General features: G+C 38.7%; 1 protein-coding gene across 1 annotated transcript; it reads right to left on the bottom strand.

Annotated features, from left to right (window-relative positions):
• Positions 1–13,754: 13,754 nt before the first annotated feature.
• On the bottom strand, positions 13,755–14,858 carry LOC131537603 (uncharacterized). Its single transcript, XM_058771178.1, has 3 exons — positions 14,621–14,858; positions 14,357–14,525; positions 13,755–14,281 (listed from the first exon to the last, which is right to left on the bottom strand). The coding sequence occupies exons 2-3, from the start codon at positions 14,462–14,464 to the stop codon at positions 13,778–13,780; spliced, it is 612 nt and encodes a 203-aa protein (XP_058627161.1). The 5' UTR covers positions 14,465–14,525; positions 14,621–14,858; the 3' UTR covers positions 13,755–13,777.
• Positions 14,859–15,802: the final 944 nt, after the last annotated feature.

Here is a 15,802-nt window from a genome sequence, read left to right as displayed (position 1 = left end):
AGGTACTTACAAATGTGGGTTATGTAATCATTGTTCTAACATTAAAGAATGCAAACAATTCTGTGACTTTAAGACTAATAAGATAACATAAAAGCATTCATTAATTGTAACACTACTTTTGTGGTATACTGATTAGATTATCATGCAAATGTGGATGTTTTTATGTAGGCCGGACCAAGAGACCAGAGTATCGGAGCACAAAAATGCCATTAGGAAAGCCAATTTGGATTATCCTATGGCTAAACATTTCCAAAATGTGCACAATAGTAATCCAGAAGGCCTAATGGTTGAGGGTTTAGAAACGATCAAAAAGAACATTCCGGGATGGTGACCGATTTAAAATTACTTTTACAGAGAGAAACATTTTAAATATACAATTTACAGGCCACAGTGTACCCTGGGTTGAATGAAGAAATAGATTTCAGTCCTTTCTTGTAACCATTCGCTCTCTTTCTTGCTCTCTATATGTATATGTGTATGTATATATGTGTGTGTATGTATGCATGTATATATTTGTTTGGGATTCATTTGTAAGGTAGTCACTTAGTGGACTTTCCTTGTTTGTAGATATTTATGATGTATGCCATCTAGTGGACTGTATGTATGTGTGTATATATAGACATGTACATATGTATGTGAATATTCACAGCTAGCCACCTAGTGGATTGTTTTGGCATACTTCATGTGGTAATTTACCATGTCACTCAGGTGTTTCTAATTAGTATACATATAAAAGGGGAAATTGTTTGTCTGGGAAGCACACCCTGAAGAAGGCTATTTGTGCTGCTACGCGTGGGTTGCTTTTTCCCCCATGTATTTTATATTTTCTAATATGAAATAGCCAGTAAAATAAAGGCTTTTTAAATAATTTTGAAGAAGAGTGCCTTGGCTTTCCCTTTCTTACAAGCAATTAGATTATTTTCCAAAATCGTTCAGCCCTAGTAACCATTCACCTCCATGTCAGACAATAAATTGCAGCATAAGGACATTGACAATTTGGCATAATTATTGCAAAACAATCAATAAATACATTTCAAAAAAAATAAAATAACATAACAAATCAATAATTAAATGTACTTTATTATTCTTTACAGGTAATATCTGGCAGAATATATATACATATACACAGACACACACCGTATATGTTTGAAATGCATTTCCTGGAAAAATACTTCTCTGAGAAAATGCTTTCTCCTCCATGTCAGACATGAAGTAAACAAACAGTTAAAGATAAAAAATAAACCAACATTTAGTTTCAGGATGATTAAATCAAAACAGATACCTCTACAATGAAAATAGTTGTTGATGAAAATGAAAAAACAAAAAAGAAAACGTTGTTCAAACCAAACACATTGGCAATAAAACAGTAGGACACAAAAATTGTTTAGGCTTTGCAGGATAAGCCAAACTCCGTGGTTATAGAAGCAACAGGACGAAACAGTCACTCAAGATTATCAAAAGCAGCCAAGCATATTAAAGATGAAAGCAGCAGTGCGAAACAACAGCGCTGCCCCGACCACTGCGGACACAGGCGGTCACATTAGATTCACAATACACTGCATGCTTCGCTGGATCAAGGGAGACAACTGCATGTTATTTCAAATATAAAAAAAAGTTGTTACCTCATAACGTGACAAAAAAAGAGCTACCCATACCCACCATGGGACAGACAATTTCCTTACGTAATGAACACACTGGTGTGCCGACATCCACGAACACCAAATCCACAGACTCTGCAATCATACTCCTCGTAAATACACATACGCTGCCAAACAATCAACTGTAAACACTCACGGAAAAGAGAAACCGGCCAACCCCAAACTTAACCATTCTTATTGGCTCGAAAGGTTAGCACGCTACGTCCTAATCTGGGAAACATCAGAGCCCCACGAACTCTGGAATGAGATAGACCCAAAGAGTGACCAAACTCATGGGCGGCCACCAAGAACAGGACATGACCTGTGGAGAAATGAAGCATTTACATTTAGTCATTTAGCAGATGCTTTTATCCAAAGCGACTTACAAATGAGGACAATGGAAGCAATCAAAATCAACAAAAAGTCTCAGTTAGCTTAACGCAGTACACGTAGCAAGGTTTGTTTGTTTTTTTATTATATAATAAATAAATAAAAAAACTATAGAATAGAAAAAGAATAGAGCAAGCTAGCGTTAGAGGCCGTTTTTGCTTTGTTAATTGTATAATAAATAAAAAGAAAACAAATAGATAGAAAACAAAAAGATTAGAACAGCTAGTGTTAGTTTTTTTTTTTTTTTTTAATATAATTAGAACAGAGAGAGCTAGAGTTAAATGGTCAAATAAAGATGGAAGAGATGTGTTTTTAGCCGATTCTTGAAAATGGCTAAGGACTCAGCTGCTGGGATTGAGTTGGGCAGGTCATTCCACCAGGAGGGAACATTTCATTTAAAAGTCAGTGAAAGTGATTTTGTGCCTCTTTGGGAAGAACAATAAAGCAACGTTCACTTGCAGAACGTAAGCTTCTAGAGGCACATACGTCTGAAGTACTGAATTTAGGTAAAGGGGTGCAGAGCCAGTGCTGGTTATGTAGGCAAACATTAATGCCTTGACTTTTATGCAAGCAGCTATGGTAGCCAGTGCACATTGATGAACAGAGGTGTGACGTGCATTATTTTTGGCTCATTAAAAATTAATCTTGCTGCCGCGTTCTGGATTAATTGTAAAGGTTTGATAGAACTGGGTGGAAGACCTGCCAAGAGAGCATTGTTCTGTCCAGTCCAGCCTGGACAGAACAAGAACTTGAACAAGGAGTTGTGAAGCATGTTCTGAAAGAAAGGGTCTGATCTTCTTGATGTTGAATAAAGCAAATCTGCAGGACCGGGCCATATTAGCAATGTGGTCCAAGAAAGTCGGCTAATCATCAATCATAACTTCAAGGTTTCTGGCTGTTTTTGAAGGAGTTATGGTTGATGTGCCTAACTGGATGGTGAAATTGTGATGAAACAAAGTGTTTGCTTGAACCACAAGCAGTTCTGTCTTGGCAGGGTTGAGTTGGTAATGGTCCTTCATCCAGCAAGAAATGTCTTTTAGACAAGCTGAGATGCAAGCAGCTATCGTTGGATCATCAGGATGGATTGAGAGTTGAGTTTAGTGTCATCAGCATAGCAGTGATATGAAAAGCCATGTTTCTGAATAACAGAACCTAGTGTAAGGATCCACCCGCTAGTCCAAACAACGGAATCCAGCGGCCTGGTCGAAGGTTTAATGCATGTTCGGTCTTTTAGAATTTGTAAATATAATTTAAATTAATTGATGTGTGACTGTAGCCATGCAAGTCCTATGCACATTACAGTGTTTACATACAGTACGTTCATAAGACCATACAATTTGCACAAGGTTTTAAAATTGTGAAAATGTTTGCCATCATTGAAATGAAATAATTTCCTTTGACCTGTATGTATGAAGTCAATAATGATTGATAGGTTTGAATGATGTGAGTAATTTAGACCTGGATGTCCTTATGTTCAATACCAGGTAAGTATATTGTGCAGTTGCAATAATGAAAATGTGTTCTGTATGCTGGTGTGTATGTTTGTGTGTAGGAGATGGGTGATGTCTAGCCTACCATAATCTGTGTTGTATAATTTTTGTTCCGGCACTACACCGGGAGGTCATGTAACTATTTGTATATTGCTATGAGATGTGGATGACCCCTTGAAGTATCTACACCCCCGTCTCCTTGTTGTGTGCGTGCAAGTTGTTGTAGGTGGGACCAGGCACCCTTGTGGAATTTGTCCCTCAGAGATGGCAGCAGTCAGTCTGAAAGGGAAACAGACAGAGAGAAAAACAGCCTAATATTGAGCCTTTTCACAATTTGCTTGAAGACTGGTGGGTCTTAATTTTCCTGTAATGGCCACAGCCATACAGTTAATGCAGATGGTTGTGATCCAAGATTGCATATCATCAGGAGCAAATTTGTTTTAGTTTACAAAGGCATATATCATTATCATGATCATGTTTTGCAAATAAAAGACCAAAATAAACAGTGTTAATGGTCAGATCTGGAAGCTAGTGTTTCAGCACAGTATAAGCATGTTGCACCTTAAGCGGCTGCTACAGCTGAGTTTACACAGTCTGCTGTGTTACAGGCATCATGACACCCAGATCTGCTGGGAAATTTAACTTCTAAATGCTACTGTTTACATTAGTCAGATCTGTTTTCAGGGCATTAGCTTGCCAGGTTTGGTGCTGCAATGTTAGCTTAGCAATTAATATTTTCCTATTCTCTTCATAAATTTGACCATTTCCATCTCTGCAGTCTGTAAAGACTTGTGAATTTCTGCCTGATTTTAACATTACACACAACTTTAATCACATGTCCAGTAAAAATGAGTTCTCTGATCAGATTCCATATATGCGTTGTCCTTCCCAGAGAGGAATGGTTTAGTTTGCTAACACTTGCACCACTGTGTTTGTGGTTTTGTTGCAAGGGAAAAGACAAAACTTATACCTTCCCTTGTTACTGGGTTGCAAATCAATGAAATCAAATTTAAAACATCTTATGGCCTTGGATGGATTTGGCCTATTCAAGATATTGTAATCAGATTAGCAAATTCTGGACATTGTTATTTTTTCTCCTTGAAGATTCTTACACAAATAGAAGATAAAGAAGCTCTTTCTCATTAGTTTGATCATTATTCCTTTCATTTTCCTTTCTAACAATTCTTGCTTCTCACCACCTTCTGTGTTTCTCTTTCCAATCTTCCAACACTAACAGTGCTCCCAACTTCTTTCTTCGTACACATTCCCTCTTTCTGCATTCTGATCATTCCTCTTATTCTTCTACAACTTTCTTTCTACTTCTAAATTAATGTCGAATCATCATGAGATTAAGGCCATTCCTGGCCATTGTAATATAATATATTATAAGGTTGTTATAATATGAATTATATTACATTAAAAATAGTATGAATTAAAATACTTTTATTACTGGTCTCTGGAGGGCCTCCTGAGCAACTTGTTTAGAATGACTGGTTATCATCTCACTGATCTTTTTGAAGATTTGTCTCTGTGCCTACAGCAGTCCTAGCATGTGCATCGTGTGCACAGCAGCCAGTTATGGATTGTGCTGCTGTAAACTTTCAATGAACTGCAAGCACATACTGAGGGCACAGGCCAAATCATTGCTCAATCTGAAGATTTTTGTGACTACAATCATGGGATTGGACACAATTTTCTTATGATTATGAGCTAAGACGTCACTAACTTGATTATCTTAAGAATCTCTTTGAGTATAAGAAAGTTTGGGGGTTGGGCAAACCCAGAGCAAATGCAAATGCAGAGTACACATGTTGCTTTAGATTTATGGCCTCTTCATGTTTGTCTGTCTGCTTAAAGACAAAGACTAAGAATCAAACAAATGTGTAGTGATTTTTGTCAAATCTAAAATAAAACCAAGCTATAGGCTGTATTTGTTAAGACTGAGCTTTGAACAGTGTTGTTGAGCCAAATATTGTGATCTCAGATATTTTCAATATTTATATATTTCAATCCAAATTGTAAGTCGCTTTGGATAAAAGCGTCTGCAAAATGACTAAATGTAAATGTAAATGTAAATATTTAATTTGATTAATTTGACTGTTTGACTAATTCTCCCACAGGAGAAGTTGTGCATGTCTTCTGAATGGGTTTAACCCTCAGGCCTGGCTACAAGCCTCATCAAAATTGTCATTATGTGCATTACATTAGATTTTGAATTTCTAATGTCTCTTCATTTTACAGTGACCGAGACTTCTGCATGGAAGCAGCAGTTCTCTCGGACTGAGACATATTGTTTGCCAGATTAGGGTTTCTTTTAAAGTTCTAAAATTTTTAATTTCATTGCTTTGTCTTGCCCGACTTCACTTTCACATACAAAAGATTCCAGTGATAAATTAATTATCTTTTTAGTTAATCTAATCACAATTTCTCTTAAATTCTTTGCACATAAATGTTTGCTTTTCAAATGTAGACAATAGTGACAGGAAATTATTCATCTCAGAATTTAGGTTGCAATTTACAGCCCTCTGTTGAGCACCAGAATAAAATTTGTATGATGTTATTCCAATAGACTTCGTTCCTCATCTACTCTGCTGCTATCATGTCCCTGTCGAATCATGTGGTTTTATCTAATTCTTATAAGCCCCACCGGATTTCTACGGTCTCCAGTCTAATGATGAGTATTCCGACTCATTCTACAAATGTGTCTATATGGGGTGCGTTTAAACTTTCCCTCAATAATTCTAAAAAGGTAAATAAGAAGTGACTTACCGCAGCAGCTGGAGAAAAGCAAGGAGAAGCTCAAACCTCTTTCCGGAGCTTTTTAGACATTGTGCTGAAAAGACCCTCGCTGACATGAGATCACGGAAGGGACAGTCACCAACTGTAAGGATCCACCTGCTGGTCCAAACAACGGAATCCAGCGCCCTGGACGAAGGTTTAATGCATGTTCGGACTTTTACTTGAACTTCTGAATTTATCAGGATTTAGTTTCAATTTTGACCTAGCTCCAATTCTGATCTGACTCCAATTCCAAGTGATCATTAAATTTAGACTAATTAAAAATTGATCACAAATATCGCTTATATATTAATTTAGATATTTGATTATTCTCGACATACCATATTTTCAATTATCCGTTCACTGGGGACCTAATGTCTCTTTTGAGCCTATAGCGTCGGCCGAAGCGCCGGTCTCACGATCACAAACTCGCCAGTCCGATGTTAGTCAGAGGATGTAGGTAGACTAATACCTAGTTGTCTGCCGCCAACTGCTTGCTTATGACAAAAAGTGTAGTTTACTTAGTCTTTTCCCGTACAACTTGCTAGCACCAGTGATAGACAGAAATCTGAGGTCTCCGATGACGTGCCTACTGCTCCGTTCATGCATGAGCCTTCAGTTTGATCTATCCTGGCCGTAGATTTGCGGTAACAAATGCCTCCTCACAGTCTAATAGTCATAATGATTTCAGGACAGTTCAGAATAAATCAAATAGAACAATTTATTATTAGTCAGGTAAACATGTCGTGCCAATTACATAAAACAATAAGCCAATTAAAAAATAAGAGAATACATAACATCAGTTGTTCAAAGATGAATCTAAGAGTAAAATGTTTACCTGAATTCAAGAAGAAAATACATAGTATGGAACATATTAAATACCCTCCACACTACGGGCTGATCTGGCGACAAATCGCACCGACTGATTTGCAACTTTCCCTTAAATACCACCAGAACAAAAGGCCCATAAACATTTATTCTCTGCCCCAAAACAGATTAGATCTATGGGGGATGAGAAGCCTCAGTAGGAGATGTTCTCGTGCCCCAAATGGTCACACCTGTAGAGCAATGTTTATCAGGTTTTGAAAGGAGACCGCCCACAACAGAGGTACAGAATTCACTTAAGTTTCCAATATTTCCCATAATATAAGTGACCACTGTGAAATTGAGACCAGTTTACCCATCGCACCGAGACCTTTAAAATGATACCAAACATGAAAGGGTTAAGATCATTAATTCTTAAGATATAGTGAATATTTATGTAAGAGTAGCAACTTGAGTTCTTTCAGTGACCAGTACCATGAGCCCAGGGTGGAAGGATGGGTGAGTGGACCAAATGGTCTTTCTCTCAGATCTTCTTGTCTGATTAGAGAGTTTATTGTCTTGCGGCATGACATTTGCATTGTAAGGGTTCCTAAGTTTTGGCTTCACAAAGAGATCAAAGCCTGATTGAAGAGTTTGTTTTGTGGCCTGACATTTGCATTGTAAGAGTTCCTAAGTTTTGGCTTCACGAGGAGTTATTTTCATAAAGGAAATAATTTAACTCCCTACACTAGTGATGCTATGTAGACAGAGAAGAGAACTGAGCCCTGAGGCACCCCAGTAGTTAGATGTTGCGACTTAGATACCTTACCTCTCCAAGATACCTTGAAGGACCTATCTGAGAGGTAAGACTCAAACCACTGGAGTGTGGTTCCTGAGATGCCCTTCACTAATAAGGTTGACAGGAGGATCTGGTGGTTAACCGTGTCAAAAGCAGCGGACAGATCCAGCAAGATAATTATTGAAGATTCACTACGCCATACTTCACACTACCAGAAGAGCCAAACCAGGGAATCGATGTTCCAGAGCTAGACATTCCATTCACTGACCACGACATAGCAGAACTTAAACAAATGATTGACCTACTGCAACACTCTCTTTTGTATGGAAGCCCGTTTCCACCACTGAATAAAAAATAAAACAAGGTAATTGCGACTTTTTATCTCACAATTCTGACTTTTTTTCTCGCAATTGCAAGATATAAACTCGCAATTCGGACTTTTTTTTTTCTCGCAATTGCGAGTTTATATCTCACAACTCTGACTTTCTCGCACCAGGAAACCACTCTCAGTGTAATGCTTTGCAGTGCTTTGTTCAATTTGCACTATCAAAATGAACTAGATCAATGCTGTGTCCGAATATGATTTTTGAACAAACATACAAATGACTAATTATTCTCCATTTCTGTGTTTTGCGCTCGCGGTTGGACAGTACCATTACCGCCGGGCAGGGTGCGGGAGGGGGGGACGGCGCGCACAGCTTTCAGACACAATATTCTTAATTTCTTTATATTTATGAGTTTGAGACAGCTTCTATCGCGTTATTTTAACAACAGCTGTCAAGCCAAAAACTTATTATTGTAACATGAGAGTGAATATATGAATGCACGCAGGTGGATTTCCTTCACTCTCGCATAAAACGCGCTTTCATCTCTATGTTCCTGCTCTAGAATTATCTTATCTCCTGTATTTAATGTTGTAAGGTATCGACCAAGCAAGGCATCTCCGATGAAAATTGTAAGTAAATTAAGGATTCATTATTTATTAGTTAGTAGCCTAATAGTTATGTTTTTTTTTTTTCGTTTTTTTGGCTTGACACCTGCACACAGTGCCAAAGCAACCAGTATCTGCGTTAAGGCAACCTGATCTCACAGAATTCCGTGTAATGTTCACGGACTTAATTAACCCCCGAATCTGTGGTGGCATCACGGAATCGCCGAAAATTCCGTGATGGGCTCACAGAAGGCATCAGCGGTGGTCCATGCACGGATTCACTGGTTCAACACCAGCGCTGCATCGGACCACGTAAAAAGAGTGACTCCAATGCAGTTATACTTTCACTGGAGTACCTGACCCCACCCCTACCCTAAACCTACCCACTTCTGAACAATAATGATGACGATAAATTTCCCAGTATCGCGTCGGCATATTAATGCTAAGGGTTTCCGTGCGTGGAGCACGGCTGATGCCTGTCACTGACTTACATTGGTATCACTTCTGTGAGCCTATCACGGAATTTTCGTCGATTCCGTGATGCCACCACAGATTCGGAGGTTAATTAAGTCCGTGAACATTACACGGAATTCTGTGAGATCATGTTGGTTAAAGACCATGGTATCCCTGTTCTTAATTGGCCAGCAAACTCGCCTGACCTTAACCCCATAGAAAATCTATGGGGTATTGTGAAGAGGAAGATGCGATATGCCAGACCCAACAATGCAGAAGAGCTGAAGGCCACTATCAGAGCAACCTGGGCTCTCATAACACCTGAGCAGTGCCACAGACTGATCGACTCCATGCCACGCCGCATTGCTGCAGTAATTCAGGCAAAAGGAGCCTCAACTAAGTATTGAGTGCTGTACATGCTCATACTTTTCATGTTCATACTTTTCAGTTGGCCAAGATTTCTAAAAATCCTTTCTTTGTATTGGTCTTAAGTAATATTCAAATTTTCTGAGATACTGAATTTGGGATTTTCCTTAGTTGTCAGTTATAATCATCAAAATTAAAAGAAATAAACATTTGAAATATATAAGTCTGTGTGTAATGAATGAATATAATATACAAGTTTCACTTTTTGAACGGAATTAGTGAAATAAATCAACTTTTTGACGATATTCTAATTATATGACCAGCACCTGTAAATTCACTGTTTTGAATTTTGTGCTTTACTTTTTAAAATACAGGGGTACTTTTATGTCATTTATTTGTCATAGAAAGTCAATCAAGCCAATTCATGGTTAGTTTTTAAAAAAAATGTCATGCTCAAAGGTATAGTCAGATCATGTGACGTGTATTCAATGATTTATCCATAACTAGAATGACACAGTGATGAAATTTTGGTCAAACCTTAAGGGAATTTTTCCTCAGATCAGTTCATAATGGAATTTGTATACTCATTTATTACTACTATCTGATTTTGGGCAGTGCACTCCAATTGACAATTCTAGTTTCAAATTGATAAACCTGTCAGACAACTTGAGTAAGTCTAAACTTGAGTTTTCTGTTTGACATAAGATTATTGTTCTTACCCCATTGGCAGATTATTTTGCTTGTTTCAAGCAAAAACTCACTTAATTTTCACTCGTTTTTGCTGAAAACAAGACAATAAGTTTTACTTGTCTAGAAAATTCTTCTTGATTTAAGAATTTTTAGATATTTTGGCTGGAAACAAGACTAAAAATTTAAGTGAGAAAAGCATTTTTTGCAGTGTGATTAGTCATTTATATTATATTTTTGTTTTTTATATTTTTCCATTGTTGCTTAGTCTTGTGACTGTGGTTTCAAGGGCTGTTTGTCTTCGTGAATAAGAGACGTTTATGGAAACTCAAGGTTTATGGGATGTTGTTGTGAATCAGTTGTGGCAAAACGGTAAAAAGTCCGTGCCAGTTCTTGAATCTTACCCACAATTAAGCGGAAGTTTGGGAAAATGGAAACCTGTATATAAGGAGAAAAACGGATGTGACGGGGGTGTGGGAAAATAAAAACTGTGTTACCTGACAGCTGATGCATGTGGCTGCTGCGGCGTGTACTGGATTGTAAATGCATAGACCGGGTGCGATCAAAGAAATCAAAAGAAAATTGATGCCGCATGGTTGCCGGTGTTACGAGATTTTTGGTTTCTGAGATATTCGGTTTCCGTGGGCGGAGCATACATGAATATTAATGAGATATTACCAGACATGCGCGGCCGATTGTGAAACTGAGAATCTCAGTTCCGCTCTATCTCAGAATGTTTGAGGATTATTTCATAAAGTTAACCTTAACAGACCGATGTCTAAACTATGAAATTATGTCTAAACTAAATTTGTTTAACTTATTATTGCACTTTTAAAAGTTTTTATTGGTATGATCGTTTTTCTTGTGCAGTCATCCATGACTAAATTACAATTACTTCATGTGGATAAGCAACCCTCATCTAGAATGCGTCTATATTGATTTCAGTTCGTTGCGGTAGCTTTCTGCCTTGCGATGCTTTAAACTGGGACTTTATTGGTTATTGTCTGTTATTGAATACATCACTGCCTGTAACATCTAACATAAACTTGTAGAAATGTATCTGAATGAATACGTTTGTTTGTAAACTATCCTGATGTGATTGTTTTTTTTTTTTTTTTTTGTTAACTTGATCAAACCACAATTTTTTTTTAATAATCTTAGACTAATAATTAGCCAGACAGCACACAAGATTGAAATAGATTTCTGTTCTTTTATCACGCCTTTCACTGTTGTGTTGAATGAAAAGCATTTGAATAAACCAAATTATTGTGCAAAGATGTTGCAGTAGTTAGTCTAGAAAAAGTATTGAAATCGAAAGTTTAAAAAAAATAGATTTTTGGTACATCTGCTGTAAAGGAGAAAAAGAAAATCAGCCTTTTGTGAAATCAATTCAACAAGCAGTTTGGTGGTGTCGATTTTTTTTTATTATTATTTACAGTAAAATCTTGGACAAAGCTGGGGGGGGGACAGAAAAGGAATGCACATTATGCACTAGAGAGGTCCTTGGCACCCTGGACAAATGAAGACTGCCTCTATACTTGGCCTGCTCATGCAGTCCCAGTGATACCAACCACTGCAGCTGTCACATTCAATCTGAGAAAGAGATTGAGATCATGGATGAATAGAACCTTAAATTTCCAAACAAAAAATAAAAAAATTAACTTTTATATACAGAAATTAAATCACGTCCTCAGCTAAACATACCCAAGTGTCCAATTTGTCTTCTGTATAAGGATATTCATTACCACAGGCCAAGCATAAGTCACTTAGGTCTTCTATGGGGAAAAACAAAACAAAATAAAAAACCTTCAAGGTACATAGTCATGACATGCATCATTAAATACAATTTAAAGAATTTACCCGATTCATTTAGGAGGCGCTGGCCAATGTCCTTACGCATGACCGCAATGTTGTCAGGACCACATGGGAAATTCAGGTTTCCCCCTGTTAAAATGGCTTCTGCAAACTTAAAGGATAGAGAAGAAAAAACAACAACAATGAAATTAAGGCAAAAAAAGGGGGGGGAAAAATGCTTAGTTTATAACAGCTACATACTTTGCACACAAACACTCCACATGAATTGCCGTCTGTCTGTAAACTGTGTGGTAATTTCAGACATTTCCATGTAGTGCCCGAAATCCCTTGTGGTCCATGAAATCCCTTTCAGAGAGAGAAGAGAGAATAAAAAAAAAAACCACCAACACCTTGTCAGGTTCACACATTTTTATTTACTCCCACCTCACAGCCTTACAGCAGTGAACCAGTTTCTTGCTGCCTTCACCAAGGGAGTTCATATAAACAATCCTTCCTTGGTGAGGATATATCAACTACAAAGAGACTTAAAAGTTTACAAGGTGCAAGGGAAAAAAATTGGATAGAAGTTAGGAATGAAGCAAACCAGGAGTGTCCAGTGGTGAGCTTCATTTACAGACCCCAGCAGCAAGTCATATTTTTCAGATCCGTCTATATGGGAATACAAGTGAATACAAGATCAATACACCAAGGAACATGATATACTTATGGTATTAATTTTCTCACGATTTGTATACAGTTTTACCCTTTTCATTAAACAGGCCTTGCCATTCCACATTTTTGTCATTTCAAAGGAATCAATGACAAATGCATGCCCTGTATATCTTTTTGCAAGACAAGCAAGGTATGCATTGATAACCTGCAACAGAAAAATAGGTAAAGATCCACATTTTATCACATTTTGTGTTAATGTCAGTATTATGATGCTCAAATGGAAGCAACCAACCTCACTTTCAAGCTCCTCTCCTGGCCTGAGGCGCTCGAGATCCATAGAAAAGAGTTTGTATGGACCTATTTTGCTCCAGATTCGTCCTCCAATTTTACCTGCCCAGATGTCTTCTAACACTAACCAAACACAAAGAGGCAATGCTTCATTTTTAATTTAAATTAATTTTGAAAATTAAAAGGAGGCTACATACAAGTAAGTTGGGATGCAGCAGGCTTTGAGGCACCAGGCAGGGAGGAGGCAGCAGGCTTTGAGGCACCAGGCAGGGAGGAGGCTGCAGGCAGGGAGGAGGCAGCAGGCTTTGAGGCACCAGGCAGGGAGGAGGCAGCAGGCTTTGAGGCACCAGGCAGGAGGCAGCAGGCTTTGAGGCACCAGGCAGGGAGGCACCAGGCAGGGAGGAGGCAGCAGGCTTTGAGGCACCAGGCAGGGAGGAGGCAGCAGGCTTTGAGGCACCAGGCAGGGAGGAGGCTGCAGGCAGGGAGGAGGCAGCAGGCTTTGAGGCACCAGGCAGGGAGGAGGCAGCAGGCAGCAGGCTTTGAGGCACCAGGCAGGGAGGAGGCACCAGGCAGGGAGGAGGCTGCAGGCAGGGAGGAGGCAGCAGGCTTTGAGGCACCAGGCAGGGAGGAGGCAGGCTGGGAAATGGTATGAGACCGTGATGTGACAATAGGTAGTGTGATGGGCAAATTATGCAGGGTAAATTGTGTAACTGGCAAAGTAACAGGATGGGTGAATACAAGATGGGTTTGAAAAGGTGGGCACTTGACAGTGACTGGCGTTAGAACAGGAACTGAAGGCATAGTGGCAGGTAAGGATGTTGTGACGTGTGACTTTGGGAATTTTTGCTGGCGGTTCTTCTTTGAAGTGCACCAAGTGGTCAAGGTTCACTTTGGGATAGATTTTTCCATTGTCATCAGTGAGATCAATGCTTTTGTCATCCACATTTAGAACCGTGTATGGGCCAACATAATCCGGGTCAAGCTTGCCTCCCTTTCGTTGCTGACTCCTTATGTTTTGCCGCAACACTCTGTCTCCAACCTGCAGGACCCTGGACTTTCCTTGTAGCTTTCTTTTAACTTTAGCATGAACCTGCGCCATATTGTCCTTGACAACCTGGTATATTCGGTCCTGTCGTTTTACACTTTCTGAAATGCACTCCTCTGCTATCAGTTCCTCAACACTGTCATTGATCTATGAATAAAAATTGAACATATTACATTTACAAAGTAATTGCAGAAAACAAACAAGGTTAAATAATGTACTGACCTCAAATTTGTCTGGTACCTCGCATAGATACCTAGCCTCGCGTCCAAAAAGTAAAAAATATGGCGAAAATTTGGTGGTCAGCTGTTTTTTGGTTCGCAAGCCAAACATCGTGGCCTCCAAATAATCTGCCCACAAGCTTGGCTTCCTTTCCACCAGCTTGCTCAAAGTTCTGTAGAGGGAGAATAAAACGAGAAGAGAAACATTAGGGTCCTGTAAATCAATTTCCAAGTGTGTTATAACTGAAAACAAAAAACAAAATCTAACCTCTGAATTGTGCCATTAAGCCTCTCTACCAGACCATTCGTTTGCGGATGGTATGGTGCACATAAGCTCCTGCTGATGCCCAGTGTTTGACACACCTCTAGATTGATCTGTACATACACCAGACAGAAGTTTTATTTTTAGTGAGCAGGAATTTAATATTTTTTTAAAAAGGAACTTTCAAGAAAATCATAAGAACTAAAATAGAATAAAAAATAAAAAAAACTAACCTGGTTTACAAATTCAGTGCCTTGATCTGTTAGTATCCTTTTAGGGGCACCAAATGTATAGAAAAGTTTAATTACACACTCTGTGACCTCCTCTGCCCTTTTAGACTTTAGTGGGAAAGCCTCACACCACTTGGTAAAATAGTCTACCATAACGCAAATGTACTGGTAGCCATCTTTTGTTGGTGTGAGCTTTCCCACCAAGTCCATACCCACAATCTCCCATGGATCTGCCACCTGAAAAACATTCACATGTTCAAGTCCATTGCAACAAACCAAACTGTTATCACACAAACATAACTTACCTCAATAGGGGTATATTGAGTTTGGTTCTTTAGGGAACGTTGTTTTTGCTGGCAAGCTGCACAGTGTGTTATCTGAAAAGTATCTTCAAACTTCACTTGATTTGTAGGCTACTACACAAGTAGAAGTGTACATACACATGATATTGCACTCACCCATTTTTTAATGTCCACAGACATGCCTGGCCAATAAAACCTTTTGCTCACAGCATCCAAGGTTTTATGGATGCCACAGTGAGCCCCTATTGCACTATTGTGCAGTTCCATAAAGATTTCTTTGGCCTTCTCTTTAGTGTGGATTACTTTGGCCAGAGAACCTCCCTCTTTCCGCCTTACATAATGTAAAACTTCATCTAAAAAGGCAGGTTGGTCATTACACTATAAACACCAATTAATTGAGATGTAAAATATGCATACTCACTTTGTATTATGAAGTTTTTAGCTTTCCTGCGGAAAACTATTTTGGCATTCCTAGAAATGCCCTCTGGTAATTTTCCAGAGTTTTTGAAATCAAAAAGTTCTTTGTAAGCAGTCGCATCCATCTCTAACCTCACCCTTACAAAGCTATTGAATTGGGTACTTATATACAATTTGTTGTGACAATCCTAACAGGTATTTAATAGATCTCCTCAGCCCATTGGATACTGGATGATTTC

This window comes from Onychostoma macrolepis, chromosome 03, assembly GCF_012432095.1.
Source record: "Onychostoma macrolepis isolate SWU-2019 chromosome 03, ASM1243209v1, whole genome shotgun sequence".
Taxonomy (NCBI): Eukaryota; Metazoa; Chordata; class Actinopteri; order Cypriniformes; family Cyprinidae; genus Onychostoma; species Onychostoma macrolepis.
This window is presented reverse-complemented; position numbering and strand designations above follow the sequence as displayed.

Coding starts and splice junctions, on each gene's coding strand:
- LOC131537603 (XM_058771178.1), bottom strand. CDS start 14,464: ATGTTTGGCTTGCGAACCAAAAAACAGCTGACCACCAAATTTTCGCCA. Junction 14,282..14,356: donor AGGTACCAGACAAATTTGAG/GTCAGTACATTA, acceptor TTTTATTCATAG/ATCAATGACAGTGTTGAGGA.